The sequence below is a fragment of the Lagenorhynchus albirostris genome, chromosome 14, assembly GCF_949774975.1.
Source record: "Lagenorhynchus albirostris chromosome 14, mLagAlb1.1, whole genome shotgun sequence".
NCBI lineage: Eukaryota > Metazoa > Chordata > Mammalia > Artiodactyla > Delphinidae > Lagenorhynchus > Lagenorhynchus albirostris.
The window spans coordinates 38436365-38456856 of NC_083108.1; the positions used below are offsets into that span (position 1 = coordinate 38436365).

At 38.6% G+C, this 20492-nt stretch overlaps 1 protein-coding gene across 1 annotated transcript in view; it reads right to left on the reverse strand.

Annotated features, from left to right (window-relative positions):
* The window catches only part of GALNT1 (polypeptide N-acetylgalactosaminyltransferase 1), a 128017-nt gene that overhangs the window by 17303 nt on the left and 90222 nt on the right, over positions 1-20492 (reverse strand). Inside the window, exons 5-10 of the mRNA XM_060170865.1 lie at positions 18081-18247; positions 12484-12691; positions 7707-7877; positions 5492-5609; positions 3624-3804; positions 2614-2753 (exon numbers count right to left, since the gene is read on the reverse strand). Of these exons, the coding sequence (XP_060026848.1) occupies positions 2614-2753; positions 3624-3804; positions 5492-5609; positions 7707-7877; positions 12484-12691; positions 18081-18247 (985 nt within the window). The remainder of the gene's footprint in view (positions 1-2613; positions 2754-3623; positions 3805-5491; positions 5610-7706; positions 7878-12483; positions 12692-18080; positions 18248-20492) is intronic.

The following is a 20492-nucleotide window of genomic DNA, read 5'->3' on the forward strand; positions in this document are numbered from 1 at the left end:
GACAAGGACTTCCAAACTGTACAAACAGCTCATACAACTCAATAACAACAACAAAAACAGCAAAAAAAAACCCAATCAAAAAATGAGCAGAAGACCTGAATAAATATTTCTCCAAATAATACATACAGATGGCCAACAGGCACATGAAAAGATGATCAACATAGCTAATTATTAGAGAAATGCAAATCAAAACTACAATGAGGTATCACCTAACACTGGTCAGAATGGCCATCATTAAAAAGTCTACAACTAACAAAGGCTGGAGAGGGTGTGGAGAAAAAGGAACCCTCCTACACTGTTGGTGGGAATGTAAATTGCTGCAGCCACTATGGAAAACAGTACGGAGGTTCCTCAAAAAACTAAAAACAGAGTTGCCATATGATCCTGCAATCCCACAACTGGTCATATATCTGGAGAAAACTATAATTTGAAAAGATACATGCACCCCAGTGTTCACTGCAGCACTATTTACAATAGCCAAGACATGGAAGCAACCTAAATGTCCATAGACAGATGAATGGATGAAGAAGATATGGTACATATATACAATGGAATACTACTCAGCCATAAGAAATAATGCCATTTGCAGCAACATGGATGGACCTAGAGATTATCATACTAAGCAGAGTAAGTCAGAAAGAGAAAGACAAATACCATATGATATCACTTATATGTGGAATCCAAATTATGACACAAATGAACTTATCTACAGAACAGAAACAATCTCACAGATATAGAGAACAGACTTGTGGTTGCCAATGGGGGGTGTAGAGGAGGGATGGATAGGGAGTATGGGATTAGTAGATGCAAACTATTATATATAGGATGGATAAACAACAAGGTCCTACTGTATAGCACAGGGAACTATACTCAATATCCTGTGATAAACCATAATGGAAAAGAATATGAAAAAGAATGTGTGTGTGTGTGTGTGTATATATATAAATGAATCACTTTGCTGTATAGTAGACATTAACACAACACTGTAAAGCAACTATACTTCAATAAAATTTAAAAAAAAAATCTTCCACAGCTCCTGGTGCTTAGGAGACAAATTCCTGCTAGACAGAAGACCTGAAAAAATAACAACTGGTTCCCCCCACTGAACAAGGTGGGAGGCTAAAGTATACTAATCTCAAAACCTCAGAAAGGCAAAACTTTCAGGGTTGAGGAGACAGAGACCCCTCCAAGAAACATACATGAGCCAGAAGTGAACTAAGTCTTCCCTAAAACTGCAACCCAGCCCCACCTAGCTCAATCTTTGTTATGGATTGAATTGTGTCCCCACTCCAAATTCACATGTTGGAGTCCTAACCCCCAGCACCTCAGAATGTGACATTATTTGGAGATAGGTTCTTTACAGAGGTAATCAAGTTAAACCGAGGTCATTAGGGTAGGCTTTAATCCAATATGACTGGTGTCCTTATAAACAGGGCAAATTTGGAGACAGACACGTACACAGGAGAATGCCATGTGAAGATGAGGGCAGAGATCAGGGTGACGCTTCTACATGCCAAGGAACACCGATGACTGTCGGCAAACCACTAGAAGCTAGAAAGAGGCAGAGAACAGATTCTTCACAGACCTCAGAAGGAACCAAACCTGCCCACACTTTGATCTTGGCTTTCTAGTCTTTAGAACTGTGAGACAATACATTTCTGTGTTTAAGCCAGAAGTGGTATTTTATTATGGCAGCCCTATGAAACTACTAAAACCCCTGACTTGATCAGACCCCTGGACTAAAGAGAAGGACCCATTTAGATTTCCTACACACAGAGCACAGCTTTGGCTGGGAACCAGAAAGAACGGCTATCGACATTCTAGGAAAACAGTGGGACAGGGCACAAGAAATACTTCCTTGTGACCATCCTGGTAGTTATACCAGAAGATAAGAAGGCAAGACTCTCTCACACCATACCCTATATCGTGGGCACCCACAAAGATTAAAAAGGCCAAACTCCAAAGCACAACTAATTGTGTTGGCTAATTATAAGCACTAATAAGTAAATTATTTCAGTTTCAAGAAGATCTGCTGCTGAATTCTAAGAGCAATGACTAAAGGCATCATCAGAGATAAGTATGCTAACCAACAGTCTTTGCAACCTCCATGCCCACACTGAGATTTCGGACTCCCAAGGGAAAATAAATGGGTGTTAAAAATACAACTTATTATAAATGGTCTTTCAAGTTTCCTTGTCAGTTCTTTACAATTTATCTTTACTTTGAAGTTCCTCACACTTTAATTTGGGCTAATTAATGCTAGGACATTAGCTTTAGGAATATATGGTTTCAACTAAATGGGCCAGTTTGTTAAAATAAGAAGTCTATCAAAGACACTAATATACTGTAACAAAAGTCCAACTGTGAAAGGTGAGAGGTAGAGCATTCTTATTTTAACAAAAATATAACATGATAAAAAATTAATAAGTAGACTGCTTCAACTAACAAGAACTTTCTCACATTTGAGGTAACTTTAATATGAAGGTACTCCCTTGTTAGAAGTGTAACCTCTATTCTTTTTTATAAATCAGTGAGAACATAATAACCACACAGAATACACACACACACACACACACACACACACACACACACACACACATATATTTTTTTTACCTCTCCCAAAGAGAAATAGTGACGTGGAATCTGAGAATCGGGATAGATATTCTCTAGGTACCAAGAGAAAGGCCTGCATTGAAGTTTGTGTCTTAGACCAAGTCTTGATGATATATCTCCATAATCTACCTTTGTAACACCTGTTAAAAGAAATAAGTGACTGAATTATTAATGTTCCGTTAGGTAACACATTTCTATTTATATATTGCATCTAAAAAGCCAAACAGGAAAAGTAGTATCATTTTGGTGATGTGTGACTACACAAGTGACATACCATAAATCCACCTCCCAAAGTATAAAACAAGGAAATATATGTGTTTTTCAAAGAAAAATTAAATTTATCTGAGAATGATATATATGCTAATAATATTACATACAAATGTAAGTTATATGGGGTCAGAAAAGTTTAATATTTGTTAAGGCAAAAACAAAAATAAAGACCAATTTTGCCCAAATATGAAACAGAGGTTAAACAGAGCAATTGTTTCCAGTCAGGTTCCTCTCTCACAGCTCACTGAATTGTGTGCGCTACCACTGCACAGTCTTGTGGTGATTGAAGAGGATGGAATGGTAACAATGCCAGGCAGATTTATAGCTGATGGAACAGCTGTTGCCACAAAACTCAGAAGAGCAGAGAAAAACTCCTGGAGAGAAGTCCCTGGAGGCATGTTACAGGGCTCTGCACTGGCCTTCAAATACTTGACGCTTTCATATACATGTTAAATGTTGCAGTTAGGTTTAAAAAAAAAAGAACATGGAAAGCACCTGGACCAATAGTGACTTCTGCAAGACTGGATCATGTATTGTTACTGTTAATGACATATACCAGGCATTCTGCTAAGCACCTTCTATACGTATGTGACTTCCTTTACTCCTTACAACAACCTATGAGGTAGGTGTCTGGCCTCTGCTCAGAGGTTCTCTTCCACTCCTTCTTATCTCTATTCAGAATGCATTAGGATCAGACCAAGAAAGTTAGTTTTGTAATTCTAATGCAAGATAATGCTAACCTGGAGAAATTATATAGAAGAAATTCTTGAATTCATCCATCCACACTTCTGCAAGTCGTCTGTTATTTTTATTGATAATCTGCCCTGTGCCTCCTGGAAACGTGTAGGGTGTAGCTTTCCGAAACACATGTCCAACATGTGAGCAAGTAACAATCTCCAAAGTTCCTCCACACTGCCAAATCTGAAAACAACAGCAAAGAAGACCAGTTTTAAACACTGATAATTATTTTAAAAAAAACGGTTCACATCTTATTGAGTTTCATAGCTGGAATTTCACAGAATCAAGGGCGTACAGTGGAGCTCCTGCTATATGGTCCCAAAGCCAGTGCTTCCTCAATTTTTGGTTCTGATCAAACCAGAAGTTGAAGGTTAAATTCAGAAAGATAGGTAAATGCAAAATACAGAAAAGACTTGAGGTCCACAGCAGTATTTCTCTAACTGCAGGCCGTCACTCTTACAAGGGTCATAAAATTCAAATCTGATGAACTGCAACCAGTACTAACAAGGACATACTGTTGCATGAAATGTTTATATTATGGGTTGTGTGTATATTTATTTATTAATATGGTTCGTGGTCAAAAACTTTGACCATGCAGTATTCAGCCAGAGTCCTATCTGTTCCTCCTTCTCCAAACCTGTCACAACCTGTACATTAAACAGAACCTAGGAATCTAAACTTGATTACTCGTGAGTTATTCAGTGGACAGTGAGAGCACACTCTATGGTGTTTGTGAGAATAAAAACAAAAAAGGGGTAAAAGAAAGATCATTAACTGGTTTCACATCCTTAATGAAATTATCCTTTCAAAATACATTTTTCCGTAAGTCAAACATCTATTTTCAATTAAAATACATTTTGAAAAATTTTGATTTTGTTAAATATTGTGTGCCTGCCTTAACATTTTCACAGGATCATAAAGTGATACAGCTAAGTAGGATCTCCAAGATGATCTGGAGTTCAAACCTTTCCTTTTACAAAGAGCAAAGCTATCTACCAGGAACACAGCAAGCTAGCTGGGTTAGACTTCAGCGCAGTTCAGTGTGATTTCCACTATAGGCCATGTGTCTAAAGTTCATTATTTTCAGAAATACACTATGTCATTTTAAAAATGTGTTGTTTTTTGTGAACAGGAAATGCATAAGACTTAAGGTTGACTGGGTTACCATTCATTTAGAATAATTTCAGAATTCTTTTGCCTTTTTCTTTTTTTTTTTTTTTTGCGGTACGCGGGCCTCTCACTGTTGTGGCCTCTTCCGTTGCAGAGCACAGGCTCGGACGCGCAGCCTCAGCGGCCATGGCTCACGAGCCCAGCCGCTCCGCGGCATGTGGGATCTTCCCGGAATGGGGCACGAACCCGTGTCCCCTGCATCGGCAGGCGGACTCTCAACCACTGCGCCACCAGGGAAGCCCGCCTTTTTCTTTTTATGGGGAAAAATATAAAGCTGGTAAAGTGACCAGGTTTAAATAAGAGAGAACAATTTTCAAACCAGAAGGACAAAACATATTAAAGAAAGTGAGATTATGTTTTTGGCAGTTAAGTAACAAAGTAGCATCTACAAACTATGTGTTATTTTTGTTTATTTTTAGAGTTTGAATCACTTCCTTGAAAGTAACAAATTAAAGACAACAGGGGAATCTTGTATAAGTTTTACAGGTGGACTAGTAATCTAACTAAATTATTTGCTTAAAATAGTTTATAATGAACCTTTAATAATAGTATCACCAAACTTTTTATGGGCTGAAGGCTGTGAAGTCTGATTAAACTCATATTAAATTCACTTTTTAATTTTTATTTAGAGATAACATAAATATTTAAAGCATATCCATATTTGAGGTTATACAGATTACTTTTTTCAAAGGGAACTTACCCTAAAGGAAATTTCTAGGTTTTCTCCTCCCCAAATATCCATTCCAGCATCATATGTTCCAATTTCCTGAAAGTAATCTCTGTCTATTGAAAAAAGGCCTCCTGCCATTGTAGGTGTTCTGAAATTCAATCATAATACTATACCGTTAATTGTAACAATTTAAAATTTACTATCAGTTTTTGTTTTTAAAAGTAGTTTTATAACTGTTTGTAACTACAGAATAAATGCTTATTCTCACACTCTGCAGAAACTTTCACAGGCTCCCAGGGCTTTCTTTGTTTTTGTGCTGGACCTGCACCCCAGTTGTGCTGTCACAGCTCCTACCTGGACATCCTTCTCTGCCTGGACACCCTTCCCTGCCCAGTCCCAAGGGCTCTAACTGTCTTCAGTACCTTTCTTGATCCTCAGGTCCTGACTGAGCTTCTACCCCAAACTCCTTAAATTGAAGCTATTTCTCATAATCCTCTCCATCTGACTGTGTATCTACTCCATAGTTCCAAGCAACCATAAATGCAGTTGACCACATTAACCAACTAGACGCACGTTAGCAGCTCTAACACGCCAGGTTCTAAGGGGTGGCAAATATTGCAAAGATGTAAGACTAAACAGGAGGAAAGCAATGAAGCCCTTTCCCTCAACCTTTAAGGAAGGAGATGAAGTACAGAATAAAATCAATATACTCCTCCTAAGTAAGGAGATCATCATCCTGACCAAGTATGGTAAATTCTCTGGCTCAAAACATGGCCTAGGTATGTAGAGTGGGTGGGAATAGGTAGAATTAAGCAGAGAAATGATAATGAAGGAGGATTTAAATAAATGAATACCAAATATTGGTTTCCTTGAAGAATGAATATGGAGAAAAATTGGGTTCCAACTAAGAGACCGTAATTAAGTTCCAGGGACAGAGGACACTATGGAGATCATATTTTAGGATGAATTGGCTACCTATGTAACCCTAAAACATACTCATTCCATGCACTGGTGAGGGTGGCAGCATTTGCTTTTCCAGGAGAAATAGTTGTTTCCACAAAGAAGTTAGGACTTACATTGATTTTAGAAGAGAAAAAAGAATGAGAAAGTCTAATATCTTAGGAGTCAAAGGAAATAAATAGGCTGACACCCTGCATTATCATTTAGTGCAGGGGTTTCTTGACCTAGGTTTGGGGATCTCTCTAAATTTCCTAGACTTGTGTAAACGCTTCTGTTTGCACATGTGCATCCCTGCCTCCCACCCCCAGTCCCACTTTAGAGAAGACTCAAAGCTTTTATCAGATTTTTCAAAGAAGTCAATCATGTATGGAATGTTTAGTGACCCCTGGTTTAGATGGTGATTTGAACTGTCACCAAAAGAGTGGAAAAGTCCCTTTACTAGGAAAGGACTCGGGCTGGCTAGGGAGAAAGAGCATAGAATTAGTGAAATCTCTCTTCAACTTTGTCAGAACTGGACTTAATTCAAAGGAAGACAGATCTGGGAAGCCTTCTCCTCTCCTGGAGAGGAGAAGGCTAAAAAGCCTGGTGCTGCAGGAACTCTCAATTACTACAGAAGCAGCAGGCTGATGCAACTGGAATCCTAGGATGGCTCAGAAGGCTCAAGGTCTCTATCTAAAGGTCCTGAATAGCATGAAGGTTTTTATCCCTTTCTGAAAAAAATCTATATAAGACCAAATATAGAACAAAAGAAAAAGCAGAAATGCATTAATGGAAATCCTTTTTTATACTTTTGTCAATTCTAGTTATTTTTATATTTGAAACAAGCTTTTTCTAACCTTATCAGATGGTACATGTCTGAATTTAAAATCTTACATTTTACATTTTATTACCCAGTTTTAAGTATTATTTTCACATATTGGCACTTACAATTAATTAAGGGATGGTTTAAGTTAAATATTATTATCCCTAACAACTGAATTAAAGCATAAATTACAGATGTGCAAAACATTGTTCATAGAGGAATGAAAACATATGCACGTCATATCATTTCTCACAGGCACTAGATTTATAGAAATGAAAAATTCGAATTTTATTAATTCATCAGAGGAAAAAAATCCCTCTTTGAAATAATGATATACATGAAAGATGGCTCTTAACTACATATATGGTGCACAAATCCTTCATGTCTTTCAAAATACACATATAATCCTTCTAATATGATCCCCAATGCTTCACAATCCCCTGCCAATAACACATTAGGGAAAATGTTTGACAAATCAATTACCTCACAGGAAGAGTTCGATCACCTTTCCTTCTGTCCATTTCTCTTTGGGGAACAGGATACCAGCGAAAATTGAGCTTCCAGTTGAATCCACCATAGGTCATGTCAGAACCTGCCATGTACTCAAAAGTATCATCACTGATCACATCAATGATAGGACAGACCACTGTCTTCCTAAAATCATAAAAGCAAATTAAAAACCTTTTAAAACCTTCTTTTTTGAGGGCTATGGTAACAACTATATAACAAGTGTATACTAAGTGTTTTTAAAATAAAAATACATTCTATTATGTCAAGGACAATGGTGAAAAAATTCCCTGCTATATCCTACCAAGCTAGCATCATAATTATTTATCATATTTATAACTTATTGAAAATAACCTTCCATCCCTCTTCCATTCATACTTCTATATATTTGCCACAAGTAAAAGTACTTCAAATATTTCTACAGTATTCAAAAATAACTTTTAATGACTACATTTTTAATAATTTTAGGCTAACAATTTTCTTAATAAATGACTTCTGGACATTTGTGTTTCTTATATATTTTTGCTATTAAGATACTAAGTGACCATGTTCATATATACAATATTTCACTTTTGCTTTAAGAGTGAACTTCCAGGAGTGAGATAAGTGAATTAAAGGAAAGAACTTTTTGTGGCACTACTCATAACTTCTTTCCAAAAGTGTTATATGTATATACAGATTCCTTATAATACTATCAACTTTGGATGTTATTTTCTTGCAATTTTGTTACTATAATAATGTTACACAGTATCTCTGGATTTAAAAAAATTATCTTTTCTAATGATTAGAAAGAGTATTTTTCCTGCAGTTTGTATTTCTTCATACAAATTGTCTGAACACGCACTCTGAAACATTTTTCTTTGGTATTGTGATTTTTATAAACTTGAAAAAACACATATGCCCACAACCCCTTCTAAGAAACAGTGCCCTCTGCTCAGAGCCCTTGGGAGCCACATTTTAGAGTATGTGATATCCTCCCCATCGGACTGGTGTCTTATTTGAGAAATCTTTCCTTACTCCCAAATCATATTCTCCCATATTATCTTCAAAAACAATTATATTTTTGCCTTTCATGTTTATCTTTAATCCTTATGAAACTGATTTTGGGTATTACATGCAGTAAGTATCCAACTTTGTTTATTTTCCTTATGGATGACCAATTGTTCTACCACTATTTATCTAACGGTCTTTTTTTTTTCTGCTGCTGTAATCATAAGTGCCTGCTCTGTCATAAATCAAGTTTTCATAGAAACATGGAGTGGCTCTGTTTCACTAGTCTATTTGTGAACTCCTGCATCAATACGTCACTGCCACAATTAAAATAGCTTTAAAATAAGTCTTGATGTCTAGTAGGGCAGGCCCAGTTGTACTTGACTCCTCTTTTTCAGGGGTATTTTAGCTATTTTTTAAAATGTGTATTTCCAGATAAATGTTAGAATCAGCCAGTTTCTCCAAGAAAATTCTGTTGAGATTTTCAATTAGAAACACATTGAATTTATATAAATCAATGTGGAGAGAAATGACATTTTTGTATTGACTTTTCTATCCATGAACATTATCCTTCTCTCCGCTCAGATTATTTTCCAATGAATTTCAACAGTTTTCTATTTCATGCATCATTTGTTAAACATATTCCTAATTATAGCCTATGATTTCCATTGCTATTATAAATGGTATCATTCCTTTTCTTCTTTTTACATTATATTTTCTAACTCTTCCTGCTGGTATGGAGAAGGCAACTGACTTTTCTATGGTGATCTTATGTTTGGCTACACTGCTAAATTCTTATTATTTCTACTACTTATAGTTTACTTTTCTTCGTAAAAAAAAAATCATTTGCAATTGACAGCACTTTCTTTTTTCCTTTCCAATTCTTATACCCTTTATTTCTTATATTATTGCAAAATCTAAGGCGTCTAATAATACTGAGTAACAGTAATAATTCAGGGCATTCTTATCTTGTGCAATATCTTCCAAAAAATACTTTCTGCATTTCTCTATTGATATGCTGTTTGCTAGTTAAGCGTGTGTGTGTGTGTAGCTAAATTAAATTAGTTTAGCATCTTAAATTAGTAAATCTACATTCTATAATAGTTTACTAAGTATTTCTAATCATAAATCAATGTTCATTTTAATCATAAATGAACACTTTTTTCTGTATCTACTAAAGTGATTAGAGTTTTAATGACAGGGTTTTTTTTTGTTTTTGTTTTTGCAGTACGCGGGCCTCTCACTGTTGTGGTCTCTCCCGTTGCAGAGCACAGGCTCTGGACACGCAGGCTCAGCAGCCACGGCTCATGGGCCCAGCCGTTCCACGGCATGTGGGATCCTCCTGGACCTGGGCACGAACCCGCGTCCCCTGCATCGGCAGGCGGACTCTCAACCACTGCGCCACCAGGGAAGCCCTAATGACAGGGTTTTAATCACAGTTTCAGAAATATGTTATAGCAGGGTATATTATGTGAATTGGTTTTGTAATATTACACTAACCAAGTAGTGATGATATGTTACATATATTGATATGTTATACGATATGCTTTACTTATATATATAAATATATATATGTTGATATGATATTAATAAATCTCAGTTGGATTCAGTTTGCTGGTGCTGTGAGATTTTCGTATTAGCATTTGTGAGTGGGTCTGAGTAATTTTCCACATCTGTTCTGGTTTCATATCAAGGTTATACTAGTCTCATAAAAAGAGCTGAATTGGTACCCCTTTTCTATGTTCTGCTTACAAATTCTTAGGGGAGATCCATTTCCCCTCCTCCACCCCATACCAAGGTTGAAACGGCCAAGTTGTCTTTGGTGTGGTGGGATTCATTGCTCATTCTAACACAGAAGTACAGACATCAGGAGCCTAGCTTTATACAGGTGTTTGCTATTCGTCTTCCCACTGTAGGCGGGGCCCAGGCCTTGGCTCCCATCCTCCCATCTGTTTGTCTTTCAAGGCAGAAGCTCAGTGTCCCCTAAGTTCAGCAGAAACCCTACAAGTGAAAGCTGGCTTTAGTGCCTAGACTACTTTACTTGTTTGCACTTTGTTCTGAGATCTGCAGAATTTCTTACTTTGCTGCCAACTTGGTGACGCACTTAAAAATGTTTTGGGGGGACCTCCCTGGTGGTCCAGTGGTAAAGAATCCACCTTACAATGCAGGGGACACAGGTTTGAACCCTGGTCAGGGAACTAAGACCCCACATGCTGCAGGGCAACTAAGCCCACACGCCACACATACTGAGCTCTCGCGCCTCTACTAGAGAGACTCTGTGCCGCAAACTACAGAGCACACGTGCTCTGGAGCCCATGCGCCACAACTACAGAGAGAAAAACCCGCATGCCACAACTAGAGAGAAGCCCATGCGCTGCAATGAAAAATCCTGCGTGCCTCAATGAAGATCCTGCGTGCTGCAACTAAGACCTGACGCAGCCAAAAATAAATGAAATAAATAAATAAAAAATAAATCTTTAAAAAAAAAAATGTGTTTTGAATTTATCCAGCACTTAGCTTTTTCAGTTGGAAACATTATTCAGGATACCTAATCTACCACACAGCCCAACTGGAAGTTGTTGTGGTTGTTATTTCAGCCAATTTCCCTTTCATATTTCTGTCATCACCTCACATTGCTTTCTCTCCATGGGTCCAGGCTCCTGCTTCATAATGGTTACACATTGTCTTTACGCAAGCAAACACTTCCTAAATCAGTCATCTGTTACATACAGAAAACAATTTACAGAAATATCCTATTTCTTCTTCAGGCAGTGTTCTTCTTCCTAAAGCTACTGTATCTTCTCATTGCCCAGGCAATTCATCTTTGAAAGGGGAGAGATGGGGACTTCCTTGGTGGTCCAGTGGTTAAGATTCCACGCTCCTAATGCAGGGGGCATAGGTTCGATCCCGGGTCAGGGAACTAAGATCCCACATGCCGGGTGGCGCGGCCAAAAAAAAACTGGGCGTGGGGGGGCGGGCAGAGATGTAGGTCCAGCATTTGCTTACAAACAGAATAGATGCAATGACTTTGGCTCCCACTATGCTCTACGTGACTAGTAAAAGTTTACCCTGCTGAAATCTAAACCTTAATGTTGACACAGACAGCCTCTGGTTCAAACTTCAATGACAAGCAGAAATTCAACTAACATAGGTCTTACAGACTGAAGTTAGGTTGTCTCCTCATATCTAGGAGCTAAGGCCAAGCCCAGCAGTAGGTAATTCTTTGAAAATTGTGCATCATGAAAGACTACAACCATGAGCTTGCACTGTTCCCAATATTCTACCTGTATTATCCAAGATTACAGTCCTTTTCCATAAACAATCAAGCATTTCAGGAGACAATGTGTATCTCCCCACCCCCTTCTACCTTGTGCTATAGGCTAAGAGATACAGTCCCAGTAAGGATGCAGAGAGGAGATGACCTGCTCGCGCCCCAGTGTCAGCCTTAGAGAGCAGGGACAAGTAAAGGGCTTTATCCTACCTTCCCTGAGATCCGTGTCTATCTGTTCTGCTCCCGTTTAGTGAAGAGAGCATATAGTATACGTCCTAACATGTTTCCTAATCCATCCTCATTAACAAGACAGTCTGCAAACATTCCTTCCAGACTTTAGAACGCGGTCTTATTCATATTTGGTTTAGAGTACTCTTCATGGGTATTTTAAAGGAAAATATTTTTATATTTATTTAAAAACATGGAATTTTGCAACTTACCATAGTTTAGGACAAACGCACTGAAAACAATTTATAGACTCCAGAAAATTACCTGTCATGTTTGATCCTGGCTAAGAGAGGCTCCAGCCACCCCACTGTACATTCACAGTGAGCATCTAAAAAGGTGATCACTTGGCCTTTAGACACTGCAGCTCCTTTTAACCTAGCTCTGATCAATCCAGAACGTTGCTCCATTCGAATTACGTGAACTGGTACTTTTAATTTTTTCACATAACTCTCTAGAGGTCTTTTCAAAAAGTCTGAAAATTAATAAAACAAAACAAATTTTAAAAAATAACATGAAAAAACTGCGAGCTGGCATTATCCAGATGGAAGGCAATTTTGGTTTGCAATATTCATTCAACACATACCTACTGAGTACTTTCAGTGCGCTCCCTGACTCACAAACCCGTTTCACTTAGGAAGCCTTTTTATTTCCTGAGAGAATGTACCAGAACTGCCTCTCCTTTGTTACACGAGGAATTAGGGGAGAGCCTCTGAGCTCAGGCTCAGTCAAAGGCACGTTACCACACTTCTCTAAGCAGCTCTCCGTCAGGCTCAATTCTCCTTTTCTCTAATCATGCTTAAGGATCAGGAACAGAAAGAAGGTAGTGCAAGAGAATTAAATCCAGACCTCAATAGAGAGAAAGAACACAATACACAATAGCTGTTAGAGTTCGGAAAATTGTGGGGTTTCTTCAAAGGCAGAAACAAATTGTCTTATAGTTTATCACAGTCTCTGACTATGTAGTTCTTTTTCAGGAGGCGGGAAATGAGGTCAAGCTAGATGAGAATGCTGGACTGGAGCTACAAGACCAAACAGAACCCTTACCAGACAGGTCGGTCTAAGCAAAAAAGGTTTCCAGAGGGAAGGGCAATTGAAGAGGAAGAGAGAAAGGGAGAGTGAATGGGTGATGAAGTCAGCAGCTACCCTAGAGAGATCAGATAGAGGTTATGCTCCTAAGCCAAGGAGTTCCTGCCTCCAAAGTACATAATTGATTTAAAAAGCAGAAAAGGTTCCACTTCCTCAAACCAAAGACAGGAAACTTTTCAGATCAGGTTAGTTCATGGTGCTTATGCCAGAGAAGTGATAGATGGTGATCAAATGTCTTTCCAATTTGTCCCCATACCACAGGTACAAGGACAGTCTCTCTAGTGAAGGAAAAACTTGACATGGAGCTACTAGGACTCCTATGACTAGCTCTGTCCTGGGACCCCAGTAACGAAGGTCAGGGTGTAAGTGTTAAGGGGCTCTTTAAATACTAAACGTGGGAATCCAAAGGGCTCCCTACATAGCGGAGAGGGAAAGACAAATAGTAGTGGAATGGTTCTGGTCCATTGGAACTGGTTAAGACCTGACTGATTCAATAATGGAATAATCAGGACTATGAAAACTGTGAAAGAAAAAAAGGCCTCTGTGTCCCACTACACCAGAACACCAATCATTTCCATGTCTGCTAATACACTTCCTAAAATATCTGGGCTAAAAAGAAAATCTGAAAAATATGTGGAGAACTCCTATCTGATCACCATGATTTTATGAACCAAACCTTAGGGTCAGAAACATATACAACTTGATTCTGAGTAAAAAAAGGTGAGGGTAGTGCCAACCCCAATGAAAAACAACATTTTACCACTTTATGCCTATTTAGTACAATGCCAGGTTCTTTACATATTTTATTTCATTTAATCCTCGTAACAACCCTATGAGATGTCATTAAACATGTTTTAGATATGAAACTCTAAGGCTCAGAATATTAAATGAACTGATCAAGATGACACAGCTTATTAAGAGGTAGATCCAAGATTCAAACCAGGTCTGCCTGACTTCAAAGCCCCTCTTTTCACCCACAGCAAGAAATCCTAGAAGGGAACTACCGAGAGAACAATTCAGGACTGCGGTTCACCCAACCTGATCCAAATGTAAATTTCTTTATGTCCAGAGTTTGACAGAATCTCATGTGGTAAGGTGTAGATATATTCTAGTACCTTAGACCAGTCAAATTCGGCTGTGTCACACTGGGTTGCCCAGTAAGTCTTCCCCAAAATATTAGACAGTTTAAAGTGCTTATTAAGAATCAAAGCAATCTAATCCCTGAATTCTGTATCTTTGAAAGTTATGATATTCTGTCCTGTCTATAACTAAAATGAAAAATGCATGATCCTCTGGTCTGGTAGTTGAAAAAAGTTGCTATTCAACAAATTTTCTTGGCATCTTTGTTTGATGTCTTTGTGGCTTTCAGGCAATATGGCTAAGAAATAGGTATCTTCCTAACACCTGATACAGAATTATGGACTCAGGGCTAGGTGGGGGATTAGGAACTATTTATTCAAACCTCATTTTATAAAAATGAAGCCATGGAGGGGTGTTAAGTGATTATGATTAGAAGGTACTATGTCATCTAAAAATAAGAGAGAATCTTATTAGAGTATCTTTACAGCTATTAGTCTATAAATGGATCCCTAGGCATCTCTGCATCAGGGAGTTGGGAGGCTGTCAGAGAGTGAATGTCAGGGAAAATTTCACTGCTCCTAGCAACATCTGAGAAATCTTAGCCAGAGCTCTAAAGAGCAGTAGAAAGAGCAAAGAATTTAGAGTGTAATAAATCTGACTCCTAATCCCTACTTAAATAAGAACCTCTGTTTCCTTTTGTGCAAAATGAAAAAAACAATAGTCATCTCAGATTCAGAACACTATATCAACTCTAAATCTTAACGTAACCTTCTGAGATGACAACTGCATAACTTTGAACATGAACTAGGGATTCATCCAGACTCCATCTTCATTACAGACCCCTTAACAGTAAAGTTATGACAGACATGACTACACAGCAGTTAAGAGGTTAAACCCTAAGTTTATGTGAAGTCTCATTTTGCTCAATCAATAAAATAGGGATAATTATAGCATCTACTTCATACTTAATAAATGGAGCTACTGACAACTCAGCAGGTTCACCGTGAAATCCAATACCCTGAGGCCATGAGCAGACTATGCACACTACACAACCTAGTTAGGAAGTCTGTGCAGACACGGAGTAGAAATAAGGATCAACTGACTCGTAGATTATTCTTTCCTTCATTCACTGAATATATTCTGGACTGTCTACTGTGCGATAGGCACTGTGGACACCGAGGAGATAATGGTGAGCAAATAGTCCTGATGGAGTCATAGTGCCTGTCTGCGGGGCAGGGTTGGGGGAGACAGTCATTAAATAGACAAGTAAACAGGTTAATCTCTGGGGAGAGCTGTGGGAGTACAGAGTGTTCTGAGAGGTGCTCAGAGGGACATGACCCGGTGGCAGGAGGTCAGGAAAGCCTAAGTGTAACTTGATTCTGAGGAAACATACAAGAGGAACTAGGGGCTGGGGTGGGCAGGGAATGATCTGAGATATGTCTGGAGATGCAGGCAGAGGCCAGGTCCTGCAGGCCTTAGAAGGAAGGCTTCTTTTTCTTTTAATTGAAGTATAGTTGATTTACAATGTTTCAGGTGTACAGCAACGTGATTCAGTTATATATACATACATATTTTTTTCAGATTCTTTTCCATTATAGGTTATTACAGGATACTGACTATAGTTCCCTGTGCTATACAGTAGGTCCTTGTTTAGAGGAAAGGTTTTAATCAGAAAAGTGACACGGTCAGGTCTGCACATTTAAAAGCTCCCTCTGCACGCAGCATGAACAGACAGGATCGGGTGAGAGTGTTTGTGGGGAGACTAATTAGTCTATTTCATCGGCCAGGTGAGAAATGACGGTGCCATGGCTGTGCCTCATGAATAGGAAAGAGCGGACTTAGAGAGCTGGCTCTGGTTCCTGGGCCCAAAGTTACCACCTAAACAAGAAAGATTAGATAATTCTCAATCTGGATAGCAAGACTGCAGTTATAACCACAAAAACACAATGCCCAGGGGTTCCCAAATATCAGAAGTGGTGACCCAGATGCCTGAGACTTTCCAGGCAGGAAGATACAGGAGAGCCAGGTCCCTGATCAGGGCTGTGGGGTGACGCTCAGGGTCCTGCTTAGTGACTAAGCCCGACGGGGCAGCGAGGCAGACACCTGCCCACACGTTTCCAATTACAGGTTTACAAAGGCTGGGGTGATTCAGAAGGGCCTACATGAGGGAGGTAAAAGAGAACCGGGATACGTGACTATCTTTGTCACTTCAGGCTGCAGACATGTTAAGTCTTGCTGGTTAGGCCACATCCTACAAAAACTTACTATTTCACAGCCTTCTCAGGCACTCAACAAAATAATGGAGAAAACAAAGGGGCGACTGGAAAAATAAATCATTTCATCTGAGGAAAAATATCTCTTCCTGAGGAACATTTAACAAATATCAACATATAAGTAAAAGTCACTTGCAGGATAGATGTCTGTATGAATCACTGCTAAAATTAACTTCAGCTAATTTTCTTAAAGAGGGATTAATTAACTCCTAGCTAACAATTATCCACGTGGGGTTTATGCTTCTGTCAACAGTAATTATTTAAGTGTGGTATTCTTAATTTATAACAGCTCTCATTCATTTTGACATTAATTACATTATATATTATTATTAAATGTTTTATGTAATTATAAACTATCTCCTTGATTAGACTAAGGAAGTAAGCTACAAGGCCCTTGAAACAGCAGGGCTGTATCTTATTCTTCATTTGTACCTCTACAACCTGGCAAAGTAAGAAGATTTAAATTGTTATCAATGAGTAAATTATTCCCAAAAATTAAGATAGGAAATGATTAAATTCATCACGGTTAAACATATATATTTAGTGTGGGCACAGGGAGGAGAAGGTATAATACTTGACTAAACTATTTTAGCAGATGCAATGAGAGATAGGTGAGAAAGTTGAAGATAATAACAAAAAAGGTTGAAAAGATGGGTCATGAAGTTTAAGGCTGCCTAAGCAAGGAAGGAAGAGCCGTTTTCCATAGTTCCCTCCAAATTTTTCTCATGTGAGTATAGGAATATTGGGGGAAACACATGACACCAATGATGAACAGCTGTGCTGTGAAAAAAAAGCCTGTGAAAAATTCTGAGATTCTTGGAAGAATGTCTGGGCAAGAGCCACTGTAGAGATTCATCATGAGATCAGAAACATATTATATACCACTTTTTCGTAAGTTCCTTCGTCACCCTTTATGTACCTAGCTATAGATTATTCCTGAACTTAGGAATAGAGGAAACGGAAAACCTAAGAAGAATCTGGAGAGCTAATAAGGCTCAGCCAGCTCAGGCTCTGTTTTGCTGTCAGGGATGCTTCCCACTGTACATGGAACTAAATCTCTCTATTCATGGCTCTCAGTCAGAGCCAATCTTTCTCCACTGACTCAGGGCTGCAGCTTCCCACAGAGAAAATCCTGACAAAATTACGTGCTTTTTTTTCACTGTTCTGCATAAATTTTTATAGATTTCTTTTTAAAACAAGATTAAGATGTGACACAAACTAAATGCTAATTAAAGTAATATTTTAAGTTTCACAAGGGTGTAAATTTTTTGCATATGTGAAATGAGTCCAAACATTATAAATAACTTTTAGGATAAATTAGAAGTTTGTATAAAATTATTAGGTTAAAATGATAGCAACTAGTTTTTTAACCATAATGACAAAAGGTGTAGCATATTATTGGCATTAAAATGTAAAATTTACCTCTTTCACTGGCATCATCTACTAGAACAATTTCTTCTAGCATGTGTCTTGGTGAGCGATTAATGACACTATGGACAGTTCGCAGAAGTGTGCTCCAAGCCTCATTATGGAAAACAATCACCACACTTGTTGTAGGAAGATTATCTGGATACACCTTTGTTTTACACCTAGAGACAAAGCAAATGCCTTTGTAAAACTGTTACAATAGCATAATCAAGTAAGGGGTAACAGAAGAATAAGACAGGTGGCTCTAGTGGTGCAACTCTCAGTACTTCATTTATTTAAGTTTTGGTTAATGTTGCATATTTAATAAAATAGTACCTACTTAAAGTTATATGGTTAGATTAAAACTATTTTTAAAGATGTTAATTATATTCTTAAAATCAGACACCTCTTTCCTGACATGTTTTCTGCTGATTCGTTTTAATGGGTAATGTACTAAGGCTACATTAATCCCAAAGTGAACGTATCTCAAGAATCCCATTAGACAAAAAATCAGAACCACTACAGTCTAACAGTTTAATAATCTAAGCAAAGGATTACCTTCCACAAAGGAAGTAAACTAAAATTTACTGAGTATCTATTATGTACTGGTCACTGAAACTTCCTGATAGTTCTGTGGGGTATGTGAAGCCACATTTCACAGATGAGAAGCAGAGGATGGACCAAGGGAGGGAGCGGCAGGGCCTGACTGGGAGCTCCAGTCTTGATGCTGCCCCCTCCACAATGAAATTTCCACATGCATCTTGTTTAGTAGAGACTATCTTTAGAAATGTAACCATCAGAAAGACCAAACACACCCAAAATATCTGCACACAGAATCAATATACTAATTCTACATGGTCTCTTCTTTCAATCTTGTTAGCTAGATGAAACCGCTAGAAACAGACTAACCGAGGGCAACAACAGCACTAAGTAACCAGACGTCAAGGCATCTGTTTTAGGACAAAACCTCTCCTAAAGACTGCATGTATTACTCTTTCTTAGGGACCCCCAAATTTTAAGAGTTGTCCCAGCCTCTATATCCACCTTTTTTTCTTGCTCTCGTAAACTCCTCAAACCTTGTGTGGTCTCTCCAATCTCTCTATTATTACCTGTCAGTGGGAGTGGAGAAAGGAGAGAAGGGGGAAGAATTGAGAAAAAATACCAACAAAAGCCCTCTTCTGAAGCTGCCACTATAACCCTACTTACTAAACGTGGCACCCTAGGGCTGCTGATTGGCAGCTGGAAGAAAAGGAAAATAGAAGAGGAAAAAGATGGCAAGGTAAAATAAAGGGGGTGAAAGAAGGAGAAACGAAGGAGACTTCACTAGGGAGCCCCATCAGCACTGGTCCCTCCTCCCTCCCAGGAGAAAAGGGGAAACAAACAGCTTCCATTGTCTTTCTTCATTAAATCCCATTTCAGCCCCTCCCACACCTCTTCACCATTCCCAAGACTCCCTTTCACAGCACGTCTCCCTCTCCTCTCGCCAGTAACCTCACTGTCTATCCACCGGCGCCTGAGACCACAGCCCCATGTCCACGTCACAGTCCACTTCCCGCTCACCCTGTGTCCACACCAAGATCCACACAGCCTGCCACCCTCTCTACAGTCCCCTCCCTCCAGGTCTGGGCTGGAGGTGAAGTCCAAAAGACTAGCTGCCTAGGCTACGGGAAGGAAAACTGTGGGAAGGTTCTTGGCATTCCAAATAATACTATCTGAAAATAGTACCATTTTATTTATTATTATTATTTTCAGATAGTATTGATATAATAGCATTATATCAAATAGTCTTACTTTTGGACAGTATTTATCAGAACTCTGTTATAAATGGCGGCCACATTATTGATATCTCATTAGTACTATGCTTCAGGTACCTTGTAGGTGAGCAAGCCAAGACACTCATGTTTTCATGGGAAGGTGCATGCTGTATACCTGACCCACAGACTACTGGAGCAGGACTGTGAAGTCAGGAGTAGCTTGTGTACGGGTAACGGGCATTCAGAAAAAGACTTTCTAATATTATTTAATGGAATCACATTAAGTCATATGTAATCCTTTTTCACAAATTAATCCTACTTATTATTATAGGAGAATTGGGAAACAAAACAGTCATGGTGACTGTAAAGCTGCTAGCTTACTGAAACAACAAAAAGAACAAAATCAAGTGAGACACAGAGATGATTAGGCAAATTCGCCATGTACCAACAGTACTGCTAGCCATGTGCATGGCTAGGGAGCAGACAGGAAGATGACGGAAAACTCCTGAGATGGCAGGGTCTGCAGAAGAGGAGTGATAAGCCAGATTTATTACTAGGATGACATTAAAGCATTAAATTCTGAGGTTGTATGGAAAGGAAGCAAGGCTATAGGAACACTGGAAATAAAGAAGACTAAAATGGAAATCATTCACAGCAGGATAGAAGAATCAGA